The sequence below is a fragment of the Somniosus microcephalus genome, chromosome 2 (genome assembly GCF_052327205.1).
Source record: "Somniosus microcephalus isolate GS21.2 chromosome 2, FLI_Smic_1.0, whole genome shotgun sequence".
Classification (NCBI taxonomy): Eukaryota; Metazoa; Chordata; class Chondrichthyes; order Squaliformes; family Somniosidae; genus Somniosus; species Somniosus microcephalus.
The window spans coordinates 379715994-379740040 of record NC_140988.1 but is presented as its reverse complement, the minus strand read 5'-3'; the positions used below and the strand labels follow the sequence as shown (position 1 = coordinate 379740040).

General features: G+C 48.2%; 1 protein-coding gene across 6 annotated transcripts in view; it reads left to right on the top strand.

Moving 5' to 3' along the window:
- Positions 1–24047, top strand: part of dysf (dysferlin, limb girdle muscular dystrophy 2B (autosomal recessive)) — a 456546-nt gene that overhangs the window by 338954 nt on the left and 93545 nt on the right. For all 6 annotated transcript variants that reach the window (XM_085975973.1, XM_085975981.1, XM_085976004.1 and 3 more), the window contains 3 exons: positions 15430–15570; positions 18220–18249; positions 20265–20288. In XM_085975973.1, the coding sequence (XP_085832099.1) occupies positions 15430–15570; positions 18220–18249; positions 20265–20288 (195 nt within the window). The remainder of the gene's footprint in view (positions 1–15429; positions 15571–18219; positions 18250–20264; positions 20289–24047) is intronic.

Sequence of the window (24047 nt, the reverse complement as noted above, 5' to 3'; positions counted from 1 at the left end):
CTTTCTATAGCGCCTTTCACGACCACCGGACGTCCCAAAGCGCTTTACAGCCAACTAGCCTGGAGTACCCGGCGTTGCTGAGGGAACTGAAGAACCCTCTGCCATGTTTATAAAACTGTTTATAAAACTGTTGGGATTGAAGAACTCTTGCTAAGCACCCAGGAGGTGGTTCTTTAACTTCGTTTTTTGTTAATGGGGATCGCCAGTAGCCAAAAATTCAAGTTTTTACAGTTTTCCTTCTATGTGAATTTGGAGGTCGCAAGCAGAATTATAATTTTGCAATGTTATCATTGACATTAATGAGAGAGAGGGGGGAAGGAGAGAGAGAGAGAGAGGGGGGGAGGAGAGAGAGAGAGAGAGGGGGGAAGGAGAGAGAGAGGGGGGAAGGAGAGAGAGAGGGGGGAAGGAGAGAGAGAGGGGGGAAGGAGAGAGAGAGGGGGGGAAGGAGAGAGAGAGAGGGGGAAGGAGAGAGAGAGAGAGAGAGGGGGGAAGGAGAGAGAGAGAGAGAGAGGGGGGGAGGAGAGAGAGAGAGGGAGGGGGAAGGAGAGAGAGAGGGGGAAGGAGAGAGAGAGAGAGAGGGGGGAAGGAGAGAGAGAGAGAGAGAGAGGGGAAGGAGAGAGAGAGAGAGAGAGGGGGAAGGAGAGAGAGAGAGAGGGGGAAGGAGAGAGAGAGAGAGGGGGGAAGGAGAGAGAGAGAGAGAGGGGGAAGGAGAGAGAGAGAGGGGGGAAGGAGAGAGAGAGAGAGAGAGGGGAAGGAGAGAGAGAGAGAGAGAGGGGGAAGGAGAGAGGGAAGGGGAGGGAGAGAGAGAGGAGAGAGAGAGAGCGGGGGGAAGGAGAGAGAGAGAGAGAGGGGGAAGGAGCGAGAGAGAGGGGGGGAGGAGAGAGAGAGGGGGAAGGAGAGAGAGAGAGAGAGGGAAGGAGAGAGGGACGGGGAGGGGGGAAGGGGAGAGAGAGAGAGAGGGGGAGGAGAGAGAGAGGGGGAAGGAGAGAGAGAGAGAGGTTATTTCCCTGATATCTGGAACAAAGGACTCATAACGCCCATATACAAAAGTGGGGACAAAATCGACCCAAACAACTATCGAGGCATCTGTGTAAACAGTAACCTGGGGAAGGTATTCTGTAGCATCATAAACAAAAGACTTATAAACTTCCTTGAGGAGCACAATGTCTTGAGTAAAAGCCAAATTGGATTCCTGCCAAACTATAGAACATCCGATCATATCTTCACCCTACAGACCCTAATTGACAAACACGTTCACAATAACAAAAGCAAAATCTACGCATGCTTTGTAGATTTCCAGAAGGCTTTCGACTCCATCTGGCATGACGGTTTATTCCTGAAACTTATCGAAAGTGGGGTAGGAGGGAAAACATATGATGTAATTAAATCAATGTATACAAACAACAAATGTGCAGTTAAAATTGGAGACAAACAAACAAAATACTTCCCACAGGGGCGGGGGGTGACGCAGGGCTCGCCAATCTCACCGACACTCTTTAATATTTACATAAATGGATTGGCAAAACTACTTGAACAATCTACAGCACCCGGCCTCACCCTATATGAATCCAAGGTTAAATTCCTCCTCTATGCAGACGACCTGGTTCTGCTGTCACCTACTAAAGAGGGGCTACAGCAAAACCTGGACCTGCTGGAGTCGTACTGCCAGACTTGGGCCCTGACAATAAATCCCCAAAAAACCAAAGTCCTTGTGTTCCAGCAAAGATCCAAACATCAGGGACCCAAAATAAATTTCACAGTAGGAACAACCAAAATTGAACAAACCACTAACTACACATACTTGGGCTTAAAAATCAGTTCTACGGGAAACTTCAAACTGGCTGTGAATGAACTGAAAGAGAAAGCAAGAAGGGCTTTCTATGCCATCAAAAAATCAATCCAAATAGAAATCCCAATTAGCATTTGGCTCAAAATTTTCAAATCAGTAATTGAACCAATTGCACTCTATGGCAGTGAGGTATGGGGACCGCTAACTCAACAAGAATTTGCAAAATGGGACAAACACCCAATTGAGATCCTACATGCAGAATTCTGTAAAAGTATCCTCCGGACTCAAAGGAAAACAGTAAACAATGCATGCAGGGCGGAACTAGGCCAATATCCATTAATAATCACTATCCAAAAAAGAGCCACCAAATTTTGGAATCACCTACAAATGAGCAATCCCCAATGCTATCACTACGACGCCCTGAAATGCCAAGAGCTGACCATAAAGAAGAATACCCTCAGTCAACTAGTCCTGGGACTCAGTGAAGTAACTACTAACAATACTAACAATAACCAGCCCCAGGACAGTGACAGGGTAACACAAAGAATTCGACCCAACACAATCGTCGCTAAGCAAAAGGAAAAATATCTGACATATTGGGCAGAAACAACAAAAACCCAAAGCAAACTCAATTGCTACTTGGCCCTAAACAGACAATACAACATAGCTGATTACCTGACCATGGTAAAGGATAACAAACTGAGAAGAACCTTGACAAGGTACAGACTTAGCGAACATAGCCTAGCGATCGAAAAAGGCAGACACAGGCAGACCAGGCTGCCAAGAGAGGACAGGATATGCTCTCACTGCAGTCAGGGAGTGGTGGAGACAGAGATGCACTTCCTCACAGCTTGTGGAAAATATCAGGGCATCAGGGAGAATTTCTACCAAAAATTCTCACAAATATGCCCTGATTTCAGAAATCTGAATGACAACCAAAAACTCCCATTCCTACTGGGAGAGGAGAGAAGCTGTATAACACTGGCGGCGCACTATGTTACAGCTTGCCATGAACAGAGGGACAACCAGTAAACTAAGAAAAAAATATATATAAACAATGCGAATGTATATTTATACACTCAGGGATATACCTGTTTATACACTGTATGAATAGAACTGCGTTTATGTGCTAAACCATAAATGTATTTTGATGCTTTGGCAACATAAGATGTAACTTATCATGCCAATAAAGCGATTTAAATTGTAAATTGTAAAAATTGAGAGAGGGGGAAGGAGAGAGAGAGAGGGGGGGAGGAGAGAGAGAGAGGGGGGAGGAGAGAGAGAGAGAGAGGGGGGGAAGGAGAGAGAGAGGGGGGAAGGAGAGAGAGAGGGGGGAAGGAGAGAGAGAGGGGGGAAGGAGAGAGAGAGAGAGGGGGGAAGGAGAGAGAGAGAGAGGGGGGAAGGAAAGAGAGAGGGGGGAAGAGAGAGAGAGAGATGGGGGAGGAGAGAGAGATGGGGGGAAGAGAGAGAGAGAGAGAGATGGGGAGGAGAGAGAGAAGGGGGGAAGGAGAGAGAGAGAGAGGGGGGGAGGAGAGAGAGAGAGAGGGGGGAGGAGAGAGAGATGGGGGGAAGAGAGAGAGAGAGATGGGGGGAGGAGAGAGGGGGGGGGAGGAGAGAGAGAGAGAGAGGGGGGAGGAGAGAGAGATGGGGGAAGAGAGAGAGAGAGAGAGATGGGGGAGGAGAGAGAGAAGGGGGGAAGGAGAGAGAGAGAGGGAGAGGGGGGAAGGAGAGAGAGATGGGGGGAAGGAGAGAGAGTGAGAGATGGGGGGAGGAGAGAGAGAAGGGGGGAAGGAGAGAGAGAGAGGGAGAGGGGGGAAGGAGAGAGAGAGAGAGGGGGAAGGAGAGAGAGAGAGAGAGGGGGAAGGAGAGAGAGAGAGAAAGGGGGGGAAGGAGAGAGAGAGAGAGGGGGAAGGATAGAGAGAGAGGGGGAAGGAGAGAGAGAGAGGGGGGAAGGAGAGAGAGAGAGAGAGAGAGAGGGGGGAAGGAGAGAGAGAGAGAGAGGGGGGAAGGAGAGAGAGAGGGGGGAAGGAGAGAGAGAGAGAGAGGGGGAGGAGAGAGAGAGGGGGAAGGAGAGAGAGAGAGAGAGAAGGGGAAGGAGAGAGAGAGAGAGAGGGGGAAGGAGAGAGAGAGGGGGAGGAGAGAGAGGGGGAAGGAGAGAGAGAGAGAGAGAGAGAGATGGGGGGAGGAGAGAGAGAAGGGGGAAGGAGAGAGAGAGAGGGGGGGAAGGAGAGAGAGAGAGAGAGAGGGGGGAAGGAGAGAGAGAGAGAGACGGGAGGAAGGAGAGAGAGAGAGAGAGGGGGCGGAGAGAGAGAGAGAGAGAGGGGGGGGAAGGAGAGAGAGAGAGAGAGAGAGGGCTGTTAAAATTGGAGACAAACAAACAAAATACTTCCCACAGAGGTGGGGGGTGATGCAGGGCTCGCCAATCTCACCGACACTCTTTAATATTTACATAAATGAATTGGCAAAACTACTTGAACAATCTACAGCACCCGGCCTCACCCTATATGAATCCAAGGTTAAATTCCTCCTCTATGCAGATGACCTGGTTCTGCTGTCACCAACTAAGGAGGGTCTACAGCAGAACCTGGATCTGCTGGAGTCATACTGCCAGACTTGGGCCATGACAATAAATCCCCAAAAAACCAAAGGCCTTGTGTTCCAGCAAAGATCCAGACATCAGGGACCCAAAATAAATTTCACACTAGGAACAACCAAAATTGAACAAACCACTAACTACACATACTTGGGCTTAAAAATCAGCTCTACGGGAAATTTCAAACTGGCTGTGAATGAACTGAAAGAGAAAGCAAGAAGGGCTTTCTATGCCATTAAAAAATCAATCCAAATAGAAATCCCAATTAGCATTTGGCTCAAAATTTTCAAATCAGTAATTGAACCAATTGCACTCTATGGCAGTGAGGTGTGGGGACCGCTAACACAACAAGAATTTGCAAAATGGGACAAACACCCAATTGAGATCCTACATGCAGAATTCTGTAAAAGTATACTCCGGACTCAAAGGAAAACCGTAAACAATGCATGCAGGGCAGAACTAGGCCAATATCCATTAATAATCACTATCCAAAAAAGAGCCACCAAATTTTGGAAACACCTAGAAATGAGCAACCCCCAATGCTATCACTACGAAGCCCTGAAATGCCAAGAGAGGGCCATAAAGAAGAATACCCTCAGTCAACTAGTCCTGGGACTCAGTGAAGTAACTACTAACACTACTAACAATAACCAGCCCCAGGACAGTGACGGCGTAACACAAAGAATTCGACCCAACACAATCGTCGCTAAGCAAAAGGAAAAATATCTGTCATATTGGGCAGAAACAACAAAAACCCAAAGCAAACTCAATTGCTACTTGGCCCTAAACAGACAATACAACATGGCTGATTACCTGACCATGGTAAAGGATAGCAAACTGAGAAAAACTTTGACAATGTACAGACTTAGTGAACATAACCTGGCGATCGAAAAAGGTAGACACAGACAGACCCAGCTACCAAGAGAGGACAGGATATGCTCACACTGCAGTCAGGGAGTGGTGGAGACAGAGATGCACTTCCTCACAGCTTGTAGAAAATATCAGGACATAAGGGAGAATTTCTACCCAAAATTCACAAAAATATGCCTGGAATTCAGAAATTTGAATGACGACCAAAAACTCCCATACCTACTAGGGGAAGAGAGAAATTGCATAACACTAGCGGCACACTATGTTACAGCTTGCCATAAACAGAGGGACAACCAGCAAATTTAAGAAAAGAGTATATATAAATTATATGAAAGTATATATTTATACACTCAGGGATATATCTGTTTATACACTGTATGGATAGATCTGTATTTTTGTGAACAAACATGAATGTTTTTCGATGCTTTGGCAACATAAGATGTAACTTGTCATGCCAATAAAGCGAGTTGAATTGAATTGAATTGAATTGAGAGAGGGGGGAAGGAGAGAGAGAGAGAGAGAGGGAAGGAGAGAGAGACGGGAAAGAGATACAGAGACAGAGACAGGGAGAACCGCGCGGCCCGAGAGCCCGAGAGACAGCAAGCGGGGGGAGCGGCGGCGGCGGGCCGGAGCGGGAGCTGAGCTGAGGTGAGTTGGGCCGGGCCTGAAGAGAGAGAGAGGGGGAAGGAGAGAGAGAGAGAGGGGGGGAAGGAGAGAGAGAGAGAGAGGGGGGAAGGAGAGAGAGAGAGAGAGGAAGGAAGAGAGAGAGAGAGAGGAGAGAGGGAAGGGGAGGGAGTGAGAGAGAGAGGAGAGAGAGAGGGAAAGAGAGAGAGCGGGAAGGAGAGAGAGGGGGAAGGAGAGAGAGAGAGAGGGGGGGAAAGAGAGAGAGGGGGGGGGAAGGAGAGAGAGAGAGAGGGGGAAGGAGAGAGAGAGAGAGGGGGGGAAAGAGAGAGAGAGAGGGGGGGAAGGAGAGAGAGAGAGAGGGGGAAGGAGAGAGAGACGGGAAAGAGATACAGAGACAGAGAGAACCGCGCGGCCCGAGAGCCCGAGAGGCAGCGAGCGGGGGAGCGGCGGCGGCGGGCCGGAGCGGGAGCTGAGGTGAGTCGGGCCGGGCCTGAGGTGCTAGGCTGCACGGGGGCTCCAGGTCACCGCGGCCGGACTCTGAGTCCAACCCCTTCCCCGGGGTGTCTTCCTCTCTTCTCTATCTCCTTCCCTCACTCTCTCCTTCCCTCTCCCTCTCTCTCTCTCTCCTTCCCTCTCTCTCTCTCTCCTTCCCTCTCTCTCTCTCTCCTTCCCCCCTCTCTCTCTCTCCTTCCCCCTCTCTCTCTCTCTCTCTTTTTCTCTCTCTCTCTCCTTCCCTCGCTCTCTCTCTCCTTCCCTCTCTCGCTCTCTCCTTCCCTCTCTTTTCCCGGTCCCGCACTCACGGCAGGCCGCAGGCTTAGACCCCGACCACACACGCCATGAAACGCCCCCTGTGACGCATCATACCGCGGTTCCCCCACAGGATTGGTCAACCATCACGTCACTCAACGCTAATGAGCTGAAATGAGCGGATTTTGTCCGTTTTTTGTAAGCTGTCTGAACAATTTTTGTCTGACCAAAAAATAAACATGCCTATGACACTCCCCTAATCATAAGCTTTCTTTTGATATAATATATGTGTAGGTACGCTCTATAACTTTTGAGTTTACCGCACGCATACACACAGGAAGACAGACTCTTTATTACATATAGAGATGAAGTACTTTTTGAAGGGCAGTCACTGTTGTAATGTAGGAAATGCGGCAGCCAATTTATGCACAGCAAGCTCCCACAAGCAGCAATGTGATAATGACCAGATAATCTGTTTTTGTGATGTTGATTGAGGGATAAGTATTGGCCCCAGGACACCAGGGGAAACTGCCCCTGCTCTTTTTCGAAAGAGTGGCTGTGGGATCTTTTACACAAATGATGGCAGGCAGGGCCTCGGTTTAACATCTCATTCGAAAGATAGCACCTCATACAGTGCAGCACACCCTCAGCACTGCACTGGGAGTGTCAGCCTAGATTTGTGCACTCGGGTCTCTGGAGTGGGACATCAACCCCCAACATTCTGACCCAGAAGCGAGGGTGCTACCCACTGAGCCATGGCTGACATAGTGGAGTACGTCACACCATCAGAGGAGTATGTTACAGTATTGCATAGAAACATAGAAGATAGGAGCAGGAGTAGGCCATTCGGCCCCTCGAGCCTGTTCCGCCATTTAATGAGATCATAGCTGATCATCCAAATTCAGTACCCTGTCCCTGCTTTCTCCCCATACCCCTTGATCCCTTTAGCCTTAAGAAATATATCTAACTCCTTCTTGAATATATTTAATGAATTGGCCTCAACTGCCTTTTGTGGTAGAGAATTCCACAGGTTCAACACTCTCTGGGTGAAGAAATTCCTCCTCATCTCTGTCCTAAATGGCCTACCCCTTATCTTTAGATTGTGACCCCTGGTTTTGGACTCCCCCGCCATCGGGAACATCCTTCCTGCATCTAGTCTGTCTAGTCCTGTTAGAATTTTATAAGTTTCAATGAATCACAGAAATCACAGAAACCCCACAGTGCAGATAGAGGCCATTTCGGCCCATCGAGCCTGCACCGACACATATCCCACCCAATCCCCGTAACCCCTACACCAACACATATCCCCATTTAACCCCCCTAACACTAAGGGTCAATTTTATCATAGCCAATCAACCTAACCCGCACATCTTTGGACTGTGGGAGGAAACCGGAGCACCCGGAGGAAACCCACGCAAACACGGGGAGAATGTGCAAACTCCACACAGACAAATGTAAGAAGTCACACAACACCAGGTTATAGTCCAACAGCTTTATTTGAAATCACAAGCTTTCGGAGCGCTGCTCCTTCTTCAGGTGAAGTGGAGAAATGCATAAAGACACAGCTTATATAGTCAGAGAATCATGTCAGATGTTTACAGGTAACCTTTCCAACTGCCATTTATCGCACCTCGGCAGAGAGATAATCACAGCAGTCAAAGGTGTGAATGGTGTCCAAACAGGTCAGTCAGGGAAACATTACATCAAAGAACAATGAGGTGGGGTCACAAGGGGTCAAATATTGCAGATGCTGGGGTCTGTATGAAAAACAAAAAAACAGACAAAAAACATTTTTTTTGGCTGGAAATCACAGCAGGTCCGGCCGCATCTGTGTAGAGAGAACAAGCCAATGTCGACTCGAGTCTGGATGACCCTGCATCAGGTGGGGTTACATGTAGCGTGACATGAACCCAAGATCTCGGTTGAGGCCGTCCTCATGAGTGCGGAACTTGGCTATCAGTTTCTGCTCGACGATTTTGCGTTGTCGTGTGTCTCGAAGGCCACCTTGGAGAATGCTTACCCGAAGATCGGAGGCTGAATGTCCTTGACTGCTGAAGTGTTCCCCGACTGGGAGGGAACACTCCTGCCTGGTGATTGTTGCGCGGTGTCCGTTCATCCGTTGTCGCAGTGTCTGCATGGTCTCGCCGATGTACCATGCTCCGGGGCATCCTTTCCTGCAACGTATGAGGTAGACAACGTTGGCCGAGTCACATGAGTATGTACCATGTACCTGGTGGGTGGTGTCCTCACGTGTGATGATGGTATCTGTGTTGATGATCTGGCATGTCTTGCAGAGGTTGCTGTGGCAGGGTTGTGTGGTGTCGTGGTCGCTGTTCTCCTGAAAGCTGGGTAATTTGCTGCGAACGATGGTCTGTTTGAGGTTAGGCGGCTGTTTGAAAGCGAGTAGTGGAGGCGTGGGGATGGCCTTAGCGAGGTGTTCGTCGTCATCGATGACATGTTGAAGGCTGCGAAGAACATGGCGTAGTTTCTCCGCTCCGGGGAAGTACTGGACGATGAAGGGTACTCTGTTGGTTGTGTCCCGTGTTTGTCTTCTGAGGAGGTCTATGCGATTTTTCGCTGTGGCCCGTCGGAACTGTCGATCGACGAGTCGAGCGCCATATCCCGTTCTTACAAGGGCGTCTTTCAGTGTCTGTAGGTGTCCATCGCGTTCCTCCTCGTCTGAGCAGATCCTGTGTATTCGCAGGGCTTGTCCATAGGGGATGGCTTCTTTAACGTGGTTAGGGTGGAAGCTGGAGAAGTGAAGCATCGTGAGGTTGTCCGTGGGCTTGCGGTAGAGTGAAGTGCTGAGGTGTCCGTCTTTGATGGAGATTCGTGTGTCCACACAGACAGTCGCCCGAGGCCGGATTCGAACCCGGGTCCCTGGCGCTGTAAGGCAACAGTGCTAACCACTATGCCACCGTGCTGCCCTCGGAGATCCCCTCTCATTCTTCTAAACTCCTGCGAATATAAGCCCAATCGACCCAATCTCTCCTCATATGTCATTCCTGCCATCCCAGGTATCAGTCTGGTGAATCTTCGCTGCACTCCCTCCATGGCAAGAACATCCTTCCTCAGATAAGGCGACCAAAACTGCACACAATACTCAACGTGTGGTCTCACCAAAGCCCTGTACAACTGCAGCAAGACATCCTTGCTCCTGTACTTGAATCCTCTCGCTATGAAGGCCAACATACCATTTGCCTTCTTAACCGCCTGCTGCACCTGCATGCTTACCTTCAGCGACTGGTGCACAAGGACACCCAGATCTCGTTGCACTTCCCCTTTTCCCAACCTATTGCCGTTCAGGTAATAATCTGCCTTCCTGTTTTTTCCACCAAAGTGGATAACCTCGCATTTATCCACATTATACTGCATCTGTCATGCATCTGCCCAATCACCCAACCAGTCCAAATCATACTGGAGTTTCTCTGCATCCTCCTCACAGCACACACGCCCACCCAGCTTTGTGTCGTCTGCAAACTTGGAGATATTACATCCAGTTCTCTCGTCTAGATCATTAATATATATTGTGAATAGCTGGGGTCCTAGCACCGATCCCTGCGTTACCCCACTTGTCACTACCTGCCACTCGGAAAAAGACCTGTTTATTCCAACTCTTTGCTTCCTGTCTGCCAACCAGTTCTCTATCCAAGTCAGCACCTTACCCCCAATCCCATGTGCTTTAACTTTGCACGCTAATCTCTTATGCGGGACCTTATCGAAAGCCTTCTGAAAGTCCAAATACATCACATCCACTGGTTCTCCCTTATCTATCCTACCAGTTACATCCTCAAAAAATTCCAGTAGATTAGTCAAGCACGATTTACCTTTTGTAAATCCATGTTGACTTTGTCCAATCCTGTCACTGTTTTCCAAGTGCTCTGCTATTACATCTTTTATAATGGACTCTCACATTTTCCCCACTACCGATGTCAGGCTTACCGATCTATAATTCCCTGTTTTCTCTCGACCACCTTTTTTAAATAGTGGGGTTACATTAGCTACCCTCCAATCCATGGGAACTGTGCCAGAGTCTATAGAATTTTGGAAGATGACCAGCAATGCATCTACTATTTCTAGGGCCACTTCCTTAAGGATGTAGATTATCAGGCCCTGGGGATTTATCGGCCTTCAATCCCGTCAATTTCCCTAACACCATTTCCCTACAAATACTGATTACATTCAGTTCCTCCCTCTCATTAGACCCTGTAATCCCCGACATCTCTGGGAGGTTATTTGTGTCCTCCTTTGTGAAGACAGAACCAAAGTATGTATTTAATTGGTCTGCCATTTCTTTGTTCCCCATTATAAATTCCCCTGATTCTGACTGCAAGGGACCTATGCTTGACTTCACCAATCTTTTTCTCTTCACATATCTATAGAAGCTTTTACAGTCAGTTTTTATGTTCCCTGCAAGCTTACTCTCATACTCTATTTCCCCCCTCTTAATTAATCCTTTTGTCCTCTTTTGCTGATTCGTAAACTGCTCCCAATCCTCAGGTTTGCTGTTTTTTCTGGCCAATTTATATGTCCTCTCCTTGGATCTTATGCTAACCCTAATTTCCCTTGTTAGCCACGGTTGTGCCACCTTTTCTGTTTTATTTTTATGCCAGACAGGGATGAACAAATTCTGTAGTTCATCCATGCGATCTTTAAATGTTTGCCATTGCCTATCCACCGCCAACCCTTCAAGTAACATTCCCCAATCCATCCTAGCCAACTCGCGTCTCATACCATCGTAGTTTCCTTTATTTAAATTCAGGACTCTAGTCTCTGAGTCAACTACTTCATGCTCCATCTTAATGAAGAATTCTATCATATTATGATCGCTCCTCCCCAAGGGGCCTCGCACAACAAGATTGCTAATCAATCCTTTCTCATTACATAATACCCAGTCTAAGATGGCCTGATCTCTAGTTGATTCCTCGACATATTGGTCCAGGAAACCATCCCGTATACACTCTAGGAATTCCTCCTCCACAGTATTGTTACTAATTTGGTTAGCCCAATCTATATGTAGATTAAAGTCATCCATGATAACTGCTGTGCCCTTATTGCACGTGTCTCTAATTTCCTGTTTAATGCCATCCCCAACCCCATTACTCTTTGGGGGTCTGCATACAACTCCCACTGTTGTTTTCTGCCCCATGTTATTTCTCAGCTCTACCCATACAGATTCCACATCATCAGAACTAATATCCTTCCTTTCAATTGTGTTAATCTCCTCTTTAACCAGCAATGCTACTCCACCTCCTTTTCCTTTTTGCCTGTCCTTCCTAAATATTGAATACCCCAGCCTTGGTCACCCTGGAGCCATGTTTCCGTAATCCCAATTATATCATATCCGTTTACATCTATTTGCACAGATAATTCATCCACCTTATTACAAATGCTCCTCGCATTAAGTCACAAAGCCTTCAGGCTTGTTTTTTTAATACTCTTATTCCTTTTAGAATTATTATTTACTGTGGCCCTGTTTGATTTACACACTTGATTTCTCTGCCTTCCACTTTTGCTTTTCTCCTTCCTGTCTTTTGCTTCTATCCTTGCTTCCCTTTTCTCTGTCTCCCTGCACTGGTTCCCAACCCCCTGCCATTTTAGTTTAAACCCTCCCCAACAGCACTAGCAAACACTCCCCCTAGGACATTGGTCCCTGTCCTGCCCAGGTGCAAACCGTCCAATTTGTACTGGTCCCACCTCCCCCAGAACCGGTTCCAATGTCCCAGGAATTTGAATTCCTCTCCCTTACACCATTCCTCTAGCTAAGTATTCATCTGAAATATCCTTCTAATTCTACTCTGACTAGCACGTGGCACTGGTAGCAACCCTGAGATTACTACCTTTGAGATCCTATTTTTAAATTTACCTCCTAACTCCCTATATTCAGCTTTTAGGACCTCATCCCATTTTTTACCTATATCGTTGATACCTATATGCACCACGACAGCTGGCTGTTCACCCTCCCCCTCCAGAATGCCCTGCAGCCGCTCCGAGACTTCCTTGACCCTTGCACCAGGGAGGCAACATACCAACCTGGAGTCTCGTTTGTGGCCGCAGAAACGCCTATCTATTCCCCTTACAATAGAATCCCCTATCACTATAGCCCTCCCGTTCTTTTTCCTCCCGTCCTGTGCAGCAGAACCGCCCATGGTGCCAGGAAGTTGGCTACTGCTGCCTTCCCCCGATAAGCCATCTCCCCAACAATATCCAAAGCGACATATCTGTTTGAGAGGGGGTTGGCCACAGGGGACTCCTGCACTAACTGCCTGCGCCTACTACTCTGCCTGGCGGTCACTCATTCCCTTCCTGCCTGTGCAGCCTTTATCTGCGGTGTGACCAACTCCCTAAACGTGCTATCCACGATGTCCTCAGCATCGTGAATGCTCCAGTATGTATCCATTCGCAGCTCCAGCGCCGCAATGCGGTCTGCCAGTAGCTGCAGCTGGACAAACTTCTCGCACACATGATCGTCAAGGACAAAGGAAGTGTCCCTGATTTCCCACATAGTGCAGGAGGAGCATGCCACGGGGCCAAGCTGTACTGCCATGACTTACCCTTTAATTAATTCAAATTAAATTTAATCAAATCAATACCACTAATTACAGTACAATTAAATGATATCCTCAACGGCCCTTGTTTACTAGCACTCCCCGCTACACAACAGAGACCCTAGAAACTATAAACCACAAAAATTAAGTTTGGAAAAAAGCGAGAAAGAGAGAAATACTCACCAACCAATCACCTACCTGCTTTCTCATGACGTTTTAAAGGAGTATGTCACAGTATTAGTGGAATGTCTCTCAGTATTAATGCAGTATAAGTGGAGAGTATCAACGGTTTGATACATATCCGAGGCTGCTGCTAAGGAGATGTTGACATTTGGCACACAGTTTTATGCTCATTAGCGGGGCAACACAGAGGCAGCGGAGAAGTTCTATCATAGTGTTAATATACTGGCCCTCTACTGCTGGTCAGTAATGAATCCACATAGCAAGAGGTCTTCCCATGGTCTAATGGTCTAGATACATTGCCTAGTCTGAGCTGCTGGCACCAGGATACTCTCAATTTCGACTGCTGCGCTGTACTGAGGAAGCGTATCTCTGGTGGGGTCAGGGCGTTGGGACTGGAGGTGGGGGTCAAGGCAATAGGGATATTTTAAATTCATTCTCGGGATGTGGGCATCACTGGCAAGACCGCATATATTGCCCATATTTAGTTGCAGTGAGGGCATTAAGAGTCAAACCTTGTAGTGTGGGACTGGAGTCACACCGAGAGAGCAGGTTCCTTTCGAATGTTACAGCACAGAAGGGGGCCATTCAGCCAGTTGTGTACTCCCTCTCTTGGGTCTCCAGATCCTCGGTCTTAATCCGCAAGAAAGAAACGTTGGGGGTGGGGGGCGGGTGGAGGGAAGGGAGGGAAGAGATGTGAGAAATGCTTTTAAAACTGTAGAAACTTAGAACCATTATAGAACCTTACAGCACAGAAAGAGGCCATTCGGCCCATCATGCCTGTGCTGGCTTTCTGAAAGATCTCTCCAATTAGTCCCACTCCCCCCGCTCTTTCCCCAGAGCCCTGTAAATTTCTCCCCTTCAAGTATTTATCCAATTCCCTTTTGAAAGTTCCCATTGAATCTGCTTCCACCGCCCTTTCAGGCAGCGCATTCCAGATCACAACGACTCGCTGTGTAGAAAGAAACTCTCCTCATCTCCCCTCTGGTTCTTTTGCCAATTACCTTAACATAGAAACATAGAAGATAGGAGCAGGAGTAGGCCATTCGGCCCCTCGAGCCTGTTCCGCCATTTAATGAGATCATGGCTGATCATCCAAATTCAGTACCCTGTCCCTGCTTTCTCCCCATATCCCTTGATCCCTTTAGCCTCAAGAAATATATCTAACTCCTTCTTGAATATATTTAATGAATTGGCCTCTACTGCCTTCTGTGGTAGAGAATTCCACAGGTTCACCACTCTCTGGGTGAAGAAATTCCTCCTCATCTCTGTCCTAAATGGCTTACCCCTTATCCTTAGACTGTGACCCCTGGTTCTGGACTCCCCCGCCATCGGGAACATCCTTCCTGCATCTAGTCTGTCTAGTCCTCTTAGAATTTTATAACATGGTGGGATTTCAACTTGTGCACTGGATCACTGATCTAGTAACATAACCACTGCAGTACCATACCTTTCTCTGTGGGACATCAGTGAACCTGTTGGGTTTTTAAACACCAATCCAGCAACTGGCGCCAGTCCGCACATCACCAGATTTAATAACTTCAAATTCCCACTTTGCCCTGGTGGGACTTTGACCCCACGACTCCTGGGTGGATAATCCAGCACCACTACTCCTAGAAAGGAATGGAGGAATCAATCAGGGTACGTTCCCTCGATCGCTGTCGAGGTGCTCTAGGAAGTGAGCATGTGTGTGTGTTGGATTGAGTTTATATGTGATGCTTTCTGTGGTCGAATAGCCGCCCAACACTCAACTGTCCAGCCTCGCACGTGAAAAACGGTGACTTGCGTAAGGTGTTGAAAATAAAGGAGGGTGACTGGCGTCTGTGGAGCTTGACTCCAGCGATGGGGCTTCGACTCAAACGACACAGAAGGAGGCCATTCGGCCCATCGTGCCTGTGCCGGCTCTTTGAAAGAGCTATCCAATTAGTCCCACTCCCCCCTACTCGTTCCCCAAAGCCCTGCAAATGTTTTACTTTTCAAAGTATTAATTCAATTCCCTTGTGAAAGTTATTTTCTTCGGACAGATTGGGAGTGAGATGAATGTGTGTGTGTTTTTTTTTCCTTCACCCCCTCCTCAGGGTGCTGATGAGTTTATGGGCCGATGTATCTGCAGACCATCCCTGGAGTCTTCCCCCAGGCTCGCCTGGTACCCGGTGAGAAGAGGAAATAGGAACACGGGCGAGCTCCTGGCTGCCTATGAGCTGATTCCGAGGGAGAAGGTACGTGAAACATAAATCAAACATTCTTACCTCAGCACGTACAACAACAACTTGTGTTTATACAGCACCTGTAACCTAGTAAAACATCCCAAGGGGCTTCACAGGAACGATTAGCAGACAACAATTGACACCGAGCCATATATTCGGGGCTCGCTTGATTGGCACCCCATCCACCACCTTAAACATTCACTCCCTCCACCACCGGCGTACCGTGGCTGCAGTGTGTACCATCTACAAGATACACTGCAGCAACTCGCCAAGGCTTCTTCGGCAGCACCTCCCAAACCCGCGACCAAGACAAGGGCAGCAGGCGCACGGGAACACCACCACCTCCACGTTCCCCTCCAAGTCACACACCATCCTGATTTAGAAGTATATCGGCCGATCCTTCATCGTCGCTGGGTCAAAATCCTGGAACTCCCTCCCTAACAGCACTGTGGGAGCAGCTTCACCACACGGACTGCAGCGGTTCAAGAAGGTGGCTCACCTCCACCTTCTCAAGGGCAATTAGGGATGGGCAATAAATGCTGGCATTGCCAGCGATGCCCACATCCCATAAAAATGAATAAAAAAATAAATAAATAAAAAAATATATATATTAGGACAGGTGACCAAAAGCTTGGTCAAAGAGGGAGGTTTTAAGGAGCGTCTTAAAGGAGGAAAGAGAGGTAGAGAGGTGGAGAGGTTCAAGGAGGAAATTCCGGGCCCAGACAGCTGAAGGCACGGCCACCAATGGTGGAGCGATGGAAATCGGGGGATGCGCAAGAGGCCAGAAGTGAAGGAGCGCCGAGATCTCGGAGGGTTGTGGGGCTGGAGGAGGTTACAGAGATAGGGAGGGGGAAGGGGGCCATGGAGGGATTTGAAAACAAGGATGGGAATTTTAAATTATAAGAACATAAGAAATAGGAGCAGGAGTCGGCCATTTGGCCCCTCGAGCCTGCTCCGCCATTCAGTAAGATCATGGCTGGTCTTCTGCCTCAACTTCACTTTCCCGCCCGATCTCCATACCCTTGATTCCCTTAATATCCAAAAATCTATTGATTAAAAAATTGATGCGTTACCAGCGAATGTAGGTCAGCGACCAGAGAGAGGGGTGATGGGTGAACGGGACTTGTTGCGAGTTCACCCATCACATTGCACTATTATACATTCGATGCAGGTCCGGGGCGGGGCTAGCAAAGCAGAGCCCGGGTCTGCACCAAGCTTCCAATAAAGCAGCTTCCTCGTACACTAGTAAAGGCAAATCCACAGGACTGTCGGCCTCGTGACTAAAGCCACTCTCCATCCCAGTCTATAACCCTGTCCTCGCATTCCAGACTCAGTGCAGCGAAGGAGTCCGGAACAGTCACTCGGGGTAAAATTCACTGCGGTGTAGAGTGTGACTCGGGCCATATCGGATCAGCCACTCATTCTGTCAAGGAATATCAAGCATTCTTTTAATTTTTGAGGGATTTTCTCTCCTTTTTCCCCACCTGTCTCTGACTCCGTGGGTAGCACACTCCTCTCTGAGTCAGTGAATCTTCGGTTCGTTAGTCGGAAGGTTGTGGGTTCAAGTCCCGCTCCGGAGACTTGAGCACAAACTCTTAAGTTGACGCTCCCAGTGCGGTGCTGAGGGAGTGCTGCACTGTCGGAGGTGCCATCTTTATGATGAGACGTTAAACCGAGGCCCCGTCTGCTCTCTCAGGTGGAGGTGAAAGACCCTATGGCACTATTTCAAAGAAGAGCAGGGGAGTTCTCCCTGGTGTCCTGGGCCAATATTTATCCCTCAACCAACAGCACTAAAGAAACAGATGATCCGGTCATTATCACATTGCTGTTTCTGGGATCTTGCTGTGCGCAAATTGGCTGCCGCGTTTCCTACATTACAACAGTGACCACACTTCAAAAAGTACTTCATGGGATGTCCTGAGGTTGTGAAAGGCGCTACAGGAAACTTTCTTTTATCCGGCACGGACGGGACCGACGTGGTGCCGGTTCATCAAAAATTCCGGATAACCGAACGCTATAGTAAAAGATACGGAGCTGAGAGCTCCGTATAAAGCAACAAACCCAGTTGGTTCAAAACAATGGCCACAAGTTGCAAGCGTCTCTGTAGCTTAGCAACAGCTGCAGCCAAACCCTTGCACAGCAACATATGGAGCAAGGCAAGTAATAAAAGTTACCTGAACCTACTCCTGAATTTTGCCGGTTAACCGACATTTCTGGTTATTTAGGGGCCGGTTAATCGAAAGTTTACTGTCTATAAATGGGAGTCTTATCCTTTCAGTAACATAGCAATTACCGTTGTCAACAATCCTTAACCTGTTCCGCTGCCGGTCCATTTCTTCTCGTAGATTGTTTCCTTTACAATGGCTCAGCGTCAATAAAATGTCAGCCGCACGTGTTAAACGCTCATGCTTGCACTAATCCGAGGCTTCCTCTTCCACTCTCATTCCCGCCGATCTCAATCCTAGTGTCAGTGCAGGTGTCCAGTCACTGCGCATTGTAAGGGGTAACATCACTGACACTAACAACGCATTATTAGATTGGAGAGATGCCGGATGCCACAACACGGGCGGGTTAAAGACTGACCTGCAAGTGTTTGAATAGTGTGAGGATATCGATATTTCACTCAACTAATTGTTCCTTTGTCCCTCTTTCTTCAAACAGCGATCAGTCCATCGTATTCCTGGCTTGGAGGTAAGACCGAACAGCCGACATTACAGGGGTAATCTCAACCTAACCCGGCTGGTTAGATACAGAGTAAAGCTCCCTCTACACTGTCCCATCAAACACATCAAGGGCAGGTACAGCACGGGTTAGATACAGAGTAAAGCTCCCTCTACACTGTCCCATCAAACACTCCCAGGGCAGGTACAGCACAGGTTAGATACAGAGTAAAGCTCCCTCTACACTGTCCCATCAAACAATCCCAGGGCAGGTACAGCACGGGTTAGATAGAGAGTAAAGCTCCCTCTACACTGTCCCCATCAAACAGTCCCAGGGCAGGTACAGCACGGGTTAGATACAGGTAAAGCTCCCTCTACACTGTCCCATCAAACACTCCCAGGGCAGGTACATCACGGGTTAGATACAGAGTAAAGCTCCCTCTACACTGTCCCATCAAACACTCCCAGGGCAGGTACATCACGGGTTAGATACAGAGTAAAGCTCCCTCTACACTGTCCCATCAAACACTCCCAGGGCAGGTACAGCACGGGTTAGATGCAGAGTAAAGCTCCCTCTACACTGTCCCATCAAACACTCCCAGGGCAAGTACAGCAAGGGTTAGATACAGAGTAAAGCTCCTCTACACTGTCCCATCAAACACTCCCAGGGCAGGTACAGCACGGGTTAGATACAGTGTAAAGCTCCCTCTACACTGTCCCATCAAACATTTCCAGGGCAGGTACAGCACGGGTTAGATACAGAGTAAAACTCCCTCTACACTGTCCCATCAAACACACCCAGGGCAGGTACAGCGCAGGTTAGATACAGAGTAAAGCTCCCTCTACACTATCCCGTCAAACACTCCCAGGGCAGATACAGCACAGGTTAGATACAGAGTAAAGCTCCCTCTACACTGTCCCATCAAACACTCCCAGGGCCGGTACAGCACAGGTTAAATACAGGGTAAATCTCCCGCTGCACTGTCCCATCAAACACTCCCAAGGCCGGTACAGCACGGGTTAGATACAGAGTAAAGCTCCCTCTACACTGTCCCATCAAACACTCCCAGGGCAGGTACAGCACGGGTTACAGAGTAAAGCTCCCTCCACACTGTCCCATCAAACACTCACAGGACAGGTATAGCACTGGTTAGATACAGAGTAAAGCTCCCTCTACACTGTCCCATCAAACACTCCCAGGGCAGGTACAGCATGGGTTAGATACAGAGTAAAGCTCCCTCTACACTGTCCCATCAAACACTCCCAGGGCAGGTACAGCACGAGTTAGATACAGAGTAAAGCTCACTCTACACTGTCCCATCAAACACTCCCAGGGCAGGAATGAAAAGTGTCCTCTGCTCCTCACCGTTCCTCTGACAGCACAGCTAGCATCCCAACTTGAAACACCCGATGGGTCAAATTGGCCAGCGTGGGGAGCCATCCTGCCAATCTGTAACATTGCACGTTGTGCGAACTCACTGCATAGAATCCTTGACTGGGACAGCACAGAAGGAGGCCATTCGGTCCATCCAGTCTGTGCTGGCTCTGTCGACAAGCAATCCAGTTAGTCCCACTCCCCCGCTCTTTCCCCATATCCCTGCAGTTTTTTCTCCTTCAAGTATTTATCCAAGTCCCTTTTGAAAGTTACTATTGAATCTGCCTCCACCATCCTATCAGGCAACGCTTTCCAAATCCTAAACACTCGTTGTGTAAAAAAGCATTTCCTCATGTCGCCTCTGGTTCTTTTGCCAATCATTTTAAATCTGGGCCTTCTGGTTCTCAACCCTTCAGCCACTGGAAACAGTTTCTCTTTATTCACTCTGTCCTAACTCTTCATGATTTTAAACACCTCGATCAAATCTCCTCTTCGCCTTCTCTGCTCCAAGGACAACATTGCTCACAACTGTCTCTGTTTGCAACTGAATGGAACGGGACACTGGCAATGCAATCGCCCGTTAGAAATGTTGCAAATCCATTTCATTGCTTGCACTAATAACTATTTTCTTTCATTATCTCTCTATACCTGAACTGTGCTGCCGTTCCAAGGAGGACTTTAGCACGCTGAAGGAGGTAAGGGCAAAAAGTATCCCATCAAATGGTTCTCCGCTTATGTTCCACTGTGCTCCATTACTTTGGTTAGAACTCATGAATGGAGATCGGTCAGCCGTGGCTCAGTGCGCAGCACTCTCGCCTCTGAGTCCCACTCCAGAGACTTGACCACAAAAATCTAGGCTGACGCTTCAGTGCAGTACTGAGGGAGTGCTGCACTGTCAGAGGTGCTGTCTTTTGGATGAAACGTTAAAGCGAGGCCTCGTCTATTCTATCCGGTGGATGTAAAAGATCCTATGGCACTATTTCAAAGCAGAGCAGGGGGGTTATCCCCAGTGTTCCGGCCAATATTAATCCCTCAATCAACATCACTAAAAACAGATAGCAAAATACTGCGGATGCTGGAAATCCGAAATAACGACAGAAAACGCTGGAAAAACTCAGCAGGTCAGGGCAGCATCCGCGGAGAGAGAGACAGAGTTAACGTTTCAGGTTGAGAACCTTTCGTCAGAACTGAAAAAAGCAGGAAATGGAAAGCAAGTTTAGGGTCTGGGAAAAGGGGGAGGGGATGAAAGAACAAAAGGGAAGGTCAGTGATCGGATAGAAAGCAGGAGAGATTAAGAGACATTGGGGCAGTAATTCCTCCCCAAACGCGTGAGTACGGAAGGGGTACTCACGCGTCTGGCCGGAGGAAATGCCGGTTTTCAGCATGCACAGCGCATGCGCTGTAAACCGGCATTTCCTCTCCTCTAACCCAAGAGGTGAAGAGGCTAGCACGTGCGCTGTAGGGGGCAGCGCGAGCGTCTTGGATTTCCTCTGTTTTGGGGGATTTGCGCATGTCTAAAGGCCTCCGGTCTTTACGCTTGTAAAAAGCACACGTAAGTATTTATTTTTACAGGTAAGTGGTGTTTTAGTGCAATTTAGAATTTTTTTCCCACAGGTTTATTATTTTAAAGAATCTACAATAAGGTAAGTTTAGTTTTAGACCCTTTTTATTAAAAATTTATTTTTTCAAAACAAAAAAATTATTGTTTAAATTATTTTTTTAAACTTATTTATACTTAATTTAATGATTGGGATGTTTTTTAAAATTTTATTTAAAGTTTTAGTAGTGTTTTGGGGTGCAGTACTTCTCATGAGTTTGACAGCTCTTACTCTCAAACTTATGAATGAAGTTTCCCCTCCCCTGATTGGCTGAACAGTGCTCACCTGATCCCAGCCGGCACATCGCACTAACTACGCCGCTGGGTCAGGTTAGCACAGCGCGCCGACATCAGAACCGGGCCTGTGACAGGAAATCCACTGCGGGCCAGGTTTCAGATGTCGGCGCGCCGGGTAAGTGCACATCGGGGGCTTGCACGCGCGGGAAGTCCCCGACACCAAGTTCTGGGCCATTGAGAAACAATAAGAGATATTCAAGGAACAAACACGAGAAGGGAAACTGAAAGCAATGAAGATGAACAAGGTTGAAGAGACAAACGGAAATCTCTCCTGCTCTCTATCCTATCACTGACCTTCCCTTTTGTTCTTTCATCCCCTCCCCCTTTTCCCAGCCCCTAAACTTGCTTTCCATTTCCTGCTTTTTTCAGTTCTGACGAAGGGTCTTCGACCTGAAACGTTGACTCTATTTCTCGCTCCACCGATGCTGCCTGGCCTGCTGAGTTTCTCCAGCGTGTTCTGTTGTGATTTCACTAAAACAGATTATCTGGTCATTATCACATTGCTGTTTGTGGGATCTTGCTGTGCGCAAATTTGCTGCCACGTTTCCTACATTACAACAGTGACTACACTTCAAAAGTATTTCATTGGTACAAAGCGCTTTGGGAGGTCCGGTGAAAGGCGCTATATAAATGCAAGTCTTTCTTTCTTATTATTGGGAGTTGGGAAGGAAGCAGGGATCTTGGACAAGTGGAGGCCCGACATTGGAAGTGGCAGACTCGATGGGCCGCATGGCCTTTTCTCAATTCCCAGCTTTGTTCATTGAAAAGGATTGAATTAACCTGGTGACAAATCTCTTCCTGCAGTGGATGGTCATGAGAGGGGAGAGAATGAGTTTAGTTGGAGAGGTGACTGTGTGTAACAATGCAACTGTTGATGCGATCAGATCATCACTTGTGTCTTGTGAATTGGACGAAGGAGGGAAATAAAAGAAAGGAGAAAAAAATGAAACTTATTTTCCTTTCATTCTCGGGATGTGGGCATCACTAGCAAGGCCGGCATTTATTGCCCATCCCTAGTTACCCTGAGAAGGCAGTGGTGGGCCACCTTCTTGAAGATAGCGGTTATGATACAACCGAGTTACTCGCTACATCACTTCAGAGGGCAGCTAAGAGTCCACCACGTGAGTGTGGGACTGGAGTCACATAGAATAGTACAGCACAGGAACAAGCAGCCCTCTTGATCAGCACCCTTAAACATTCACTCCCTCCACCACCGGCGTACCGTGGCTGCAGTGTGTACCATCTACAAGATGCACTGCAGCAACTCGCCAAGGCTTCTTCGGCAGCACCTCCCAAACCCGCGACCTCTTCCACCTAGAAGGACAAGGGCAGCAGGCGCATGGGAACACCGCCACCTCCAAGTTCCCCTGCAAGTCACACACATAGAGTCATAGAGTTATACAGCATAGAAAGAGGCCCTTCGGCCCATCGTGTCCGCGCCGGCCATCAAGCCCTGTCTAATCTAATCCCATTTTCCAGCATTTGGTCCGTAGCCTTGTATGCTATGGCATTTCAAGTGCTCATCCAAATGCTTCTTGAATGTTGTGAGGGTTCCTGCCTCTACCATCCTTTCAGTCAGTGAGTTCCAGATTCCAACCACCCTCTGGGTGAAAAAGTTCTTCCTCAAATCCCCTCTAAACCTTCTGCCCCTTACCTTGAATCTATGCCCCCTTGTTATTGACCCCTCTACTAAGGGAAAAAGTTCCTTTCTATCTACCCTATCTATGCCCCTCATAATTTTGTACACCTCAATCAGGTCCCCCCTCAGCCTTCTCTGCTCCAAGGAAAACAACCCCAGCCTGTCCAGTCTCTCTTCATAGCTGAAGCGCTCCAGCCCAGGTAACATCCTGGTGAATCTCCTCTGCACCCTCTCCAAAGCAATCACATCCTTCCTATAGTGTGGCGACCAGAACTGCACACAGTATTCCAGCTGTGGCCTAACTAGCGTTTTGTACAGCTCCATCATAACCTCCCTGCTCTTATATTCTATGCCTCGGCTAATGAAGGCAAGTATCCCATATGCCTTTTTAACCACCTTATCCACCTGTTCTGCTGCCTTCAGGGATCTATGTACATGCACACCAAGGTCACTCTGATCCTCTGTCTTTCCTAGGGTCTTACCATTCATTGTGTATTCCCTTGCCTTCTTAGTCCCTCCAAAATGCATCACCTCACACTTTTCAGGGTTAAATTCCATTTGCCACTGTTCCGCCCATCTGACCAACCCATCTATATCGTCCTGCAGACTGAGGCTATCCTCCTCGCTATTTACCACCCCACCAATTTTCGTGTCATCTGCGAACTTACTGATCATACCTTTTACATTCACATCCAAATCATTAATGTAGACCACAAACAGCAAGGGACCCAGCACCGATCCCTGCGGTACCCCACTGGACACAGGCTTCCAGTCACAAAAACAACCTTCGACCATCACCCTCTGCCTTCTGCCACTAAGCCAGTTTTGGATCCAATGTGCCAAGGCACCCTGGATCCCATGGGCTCTTACCTTCTTGACCAGTCTCCTATGCGGGACTTTATCGAAAGCCTTACTGAAATC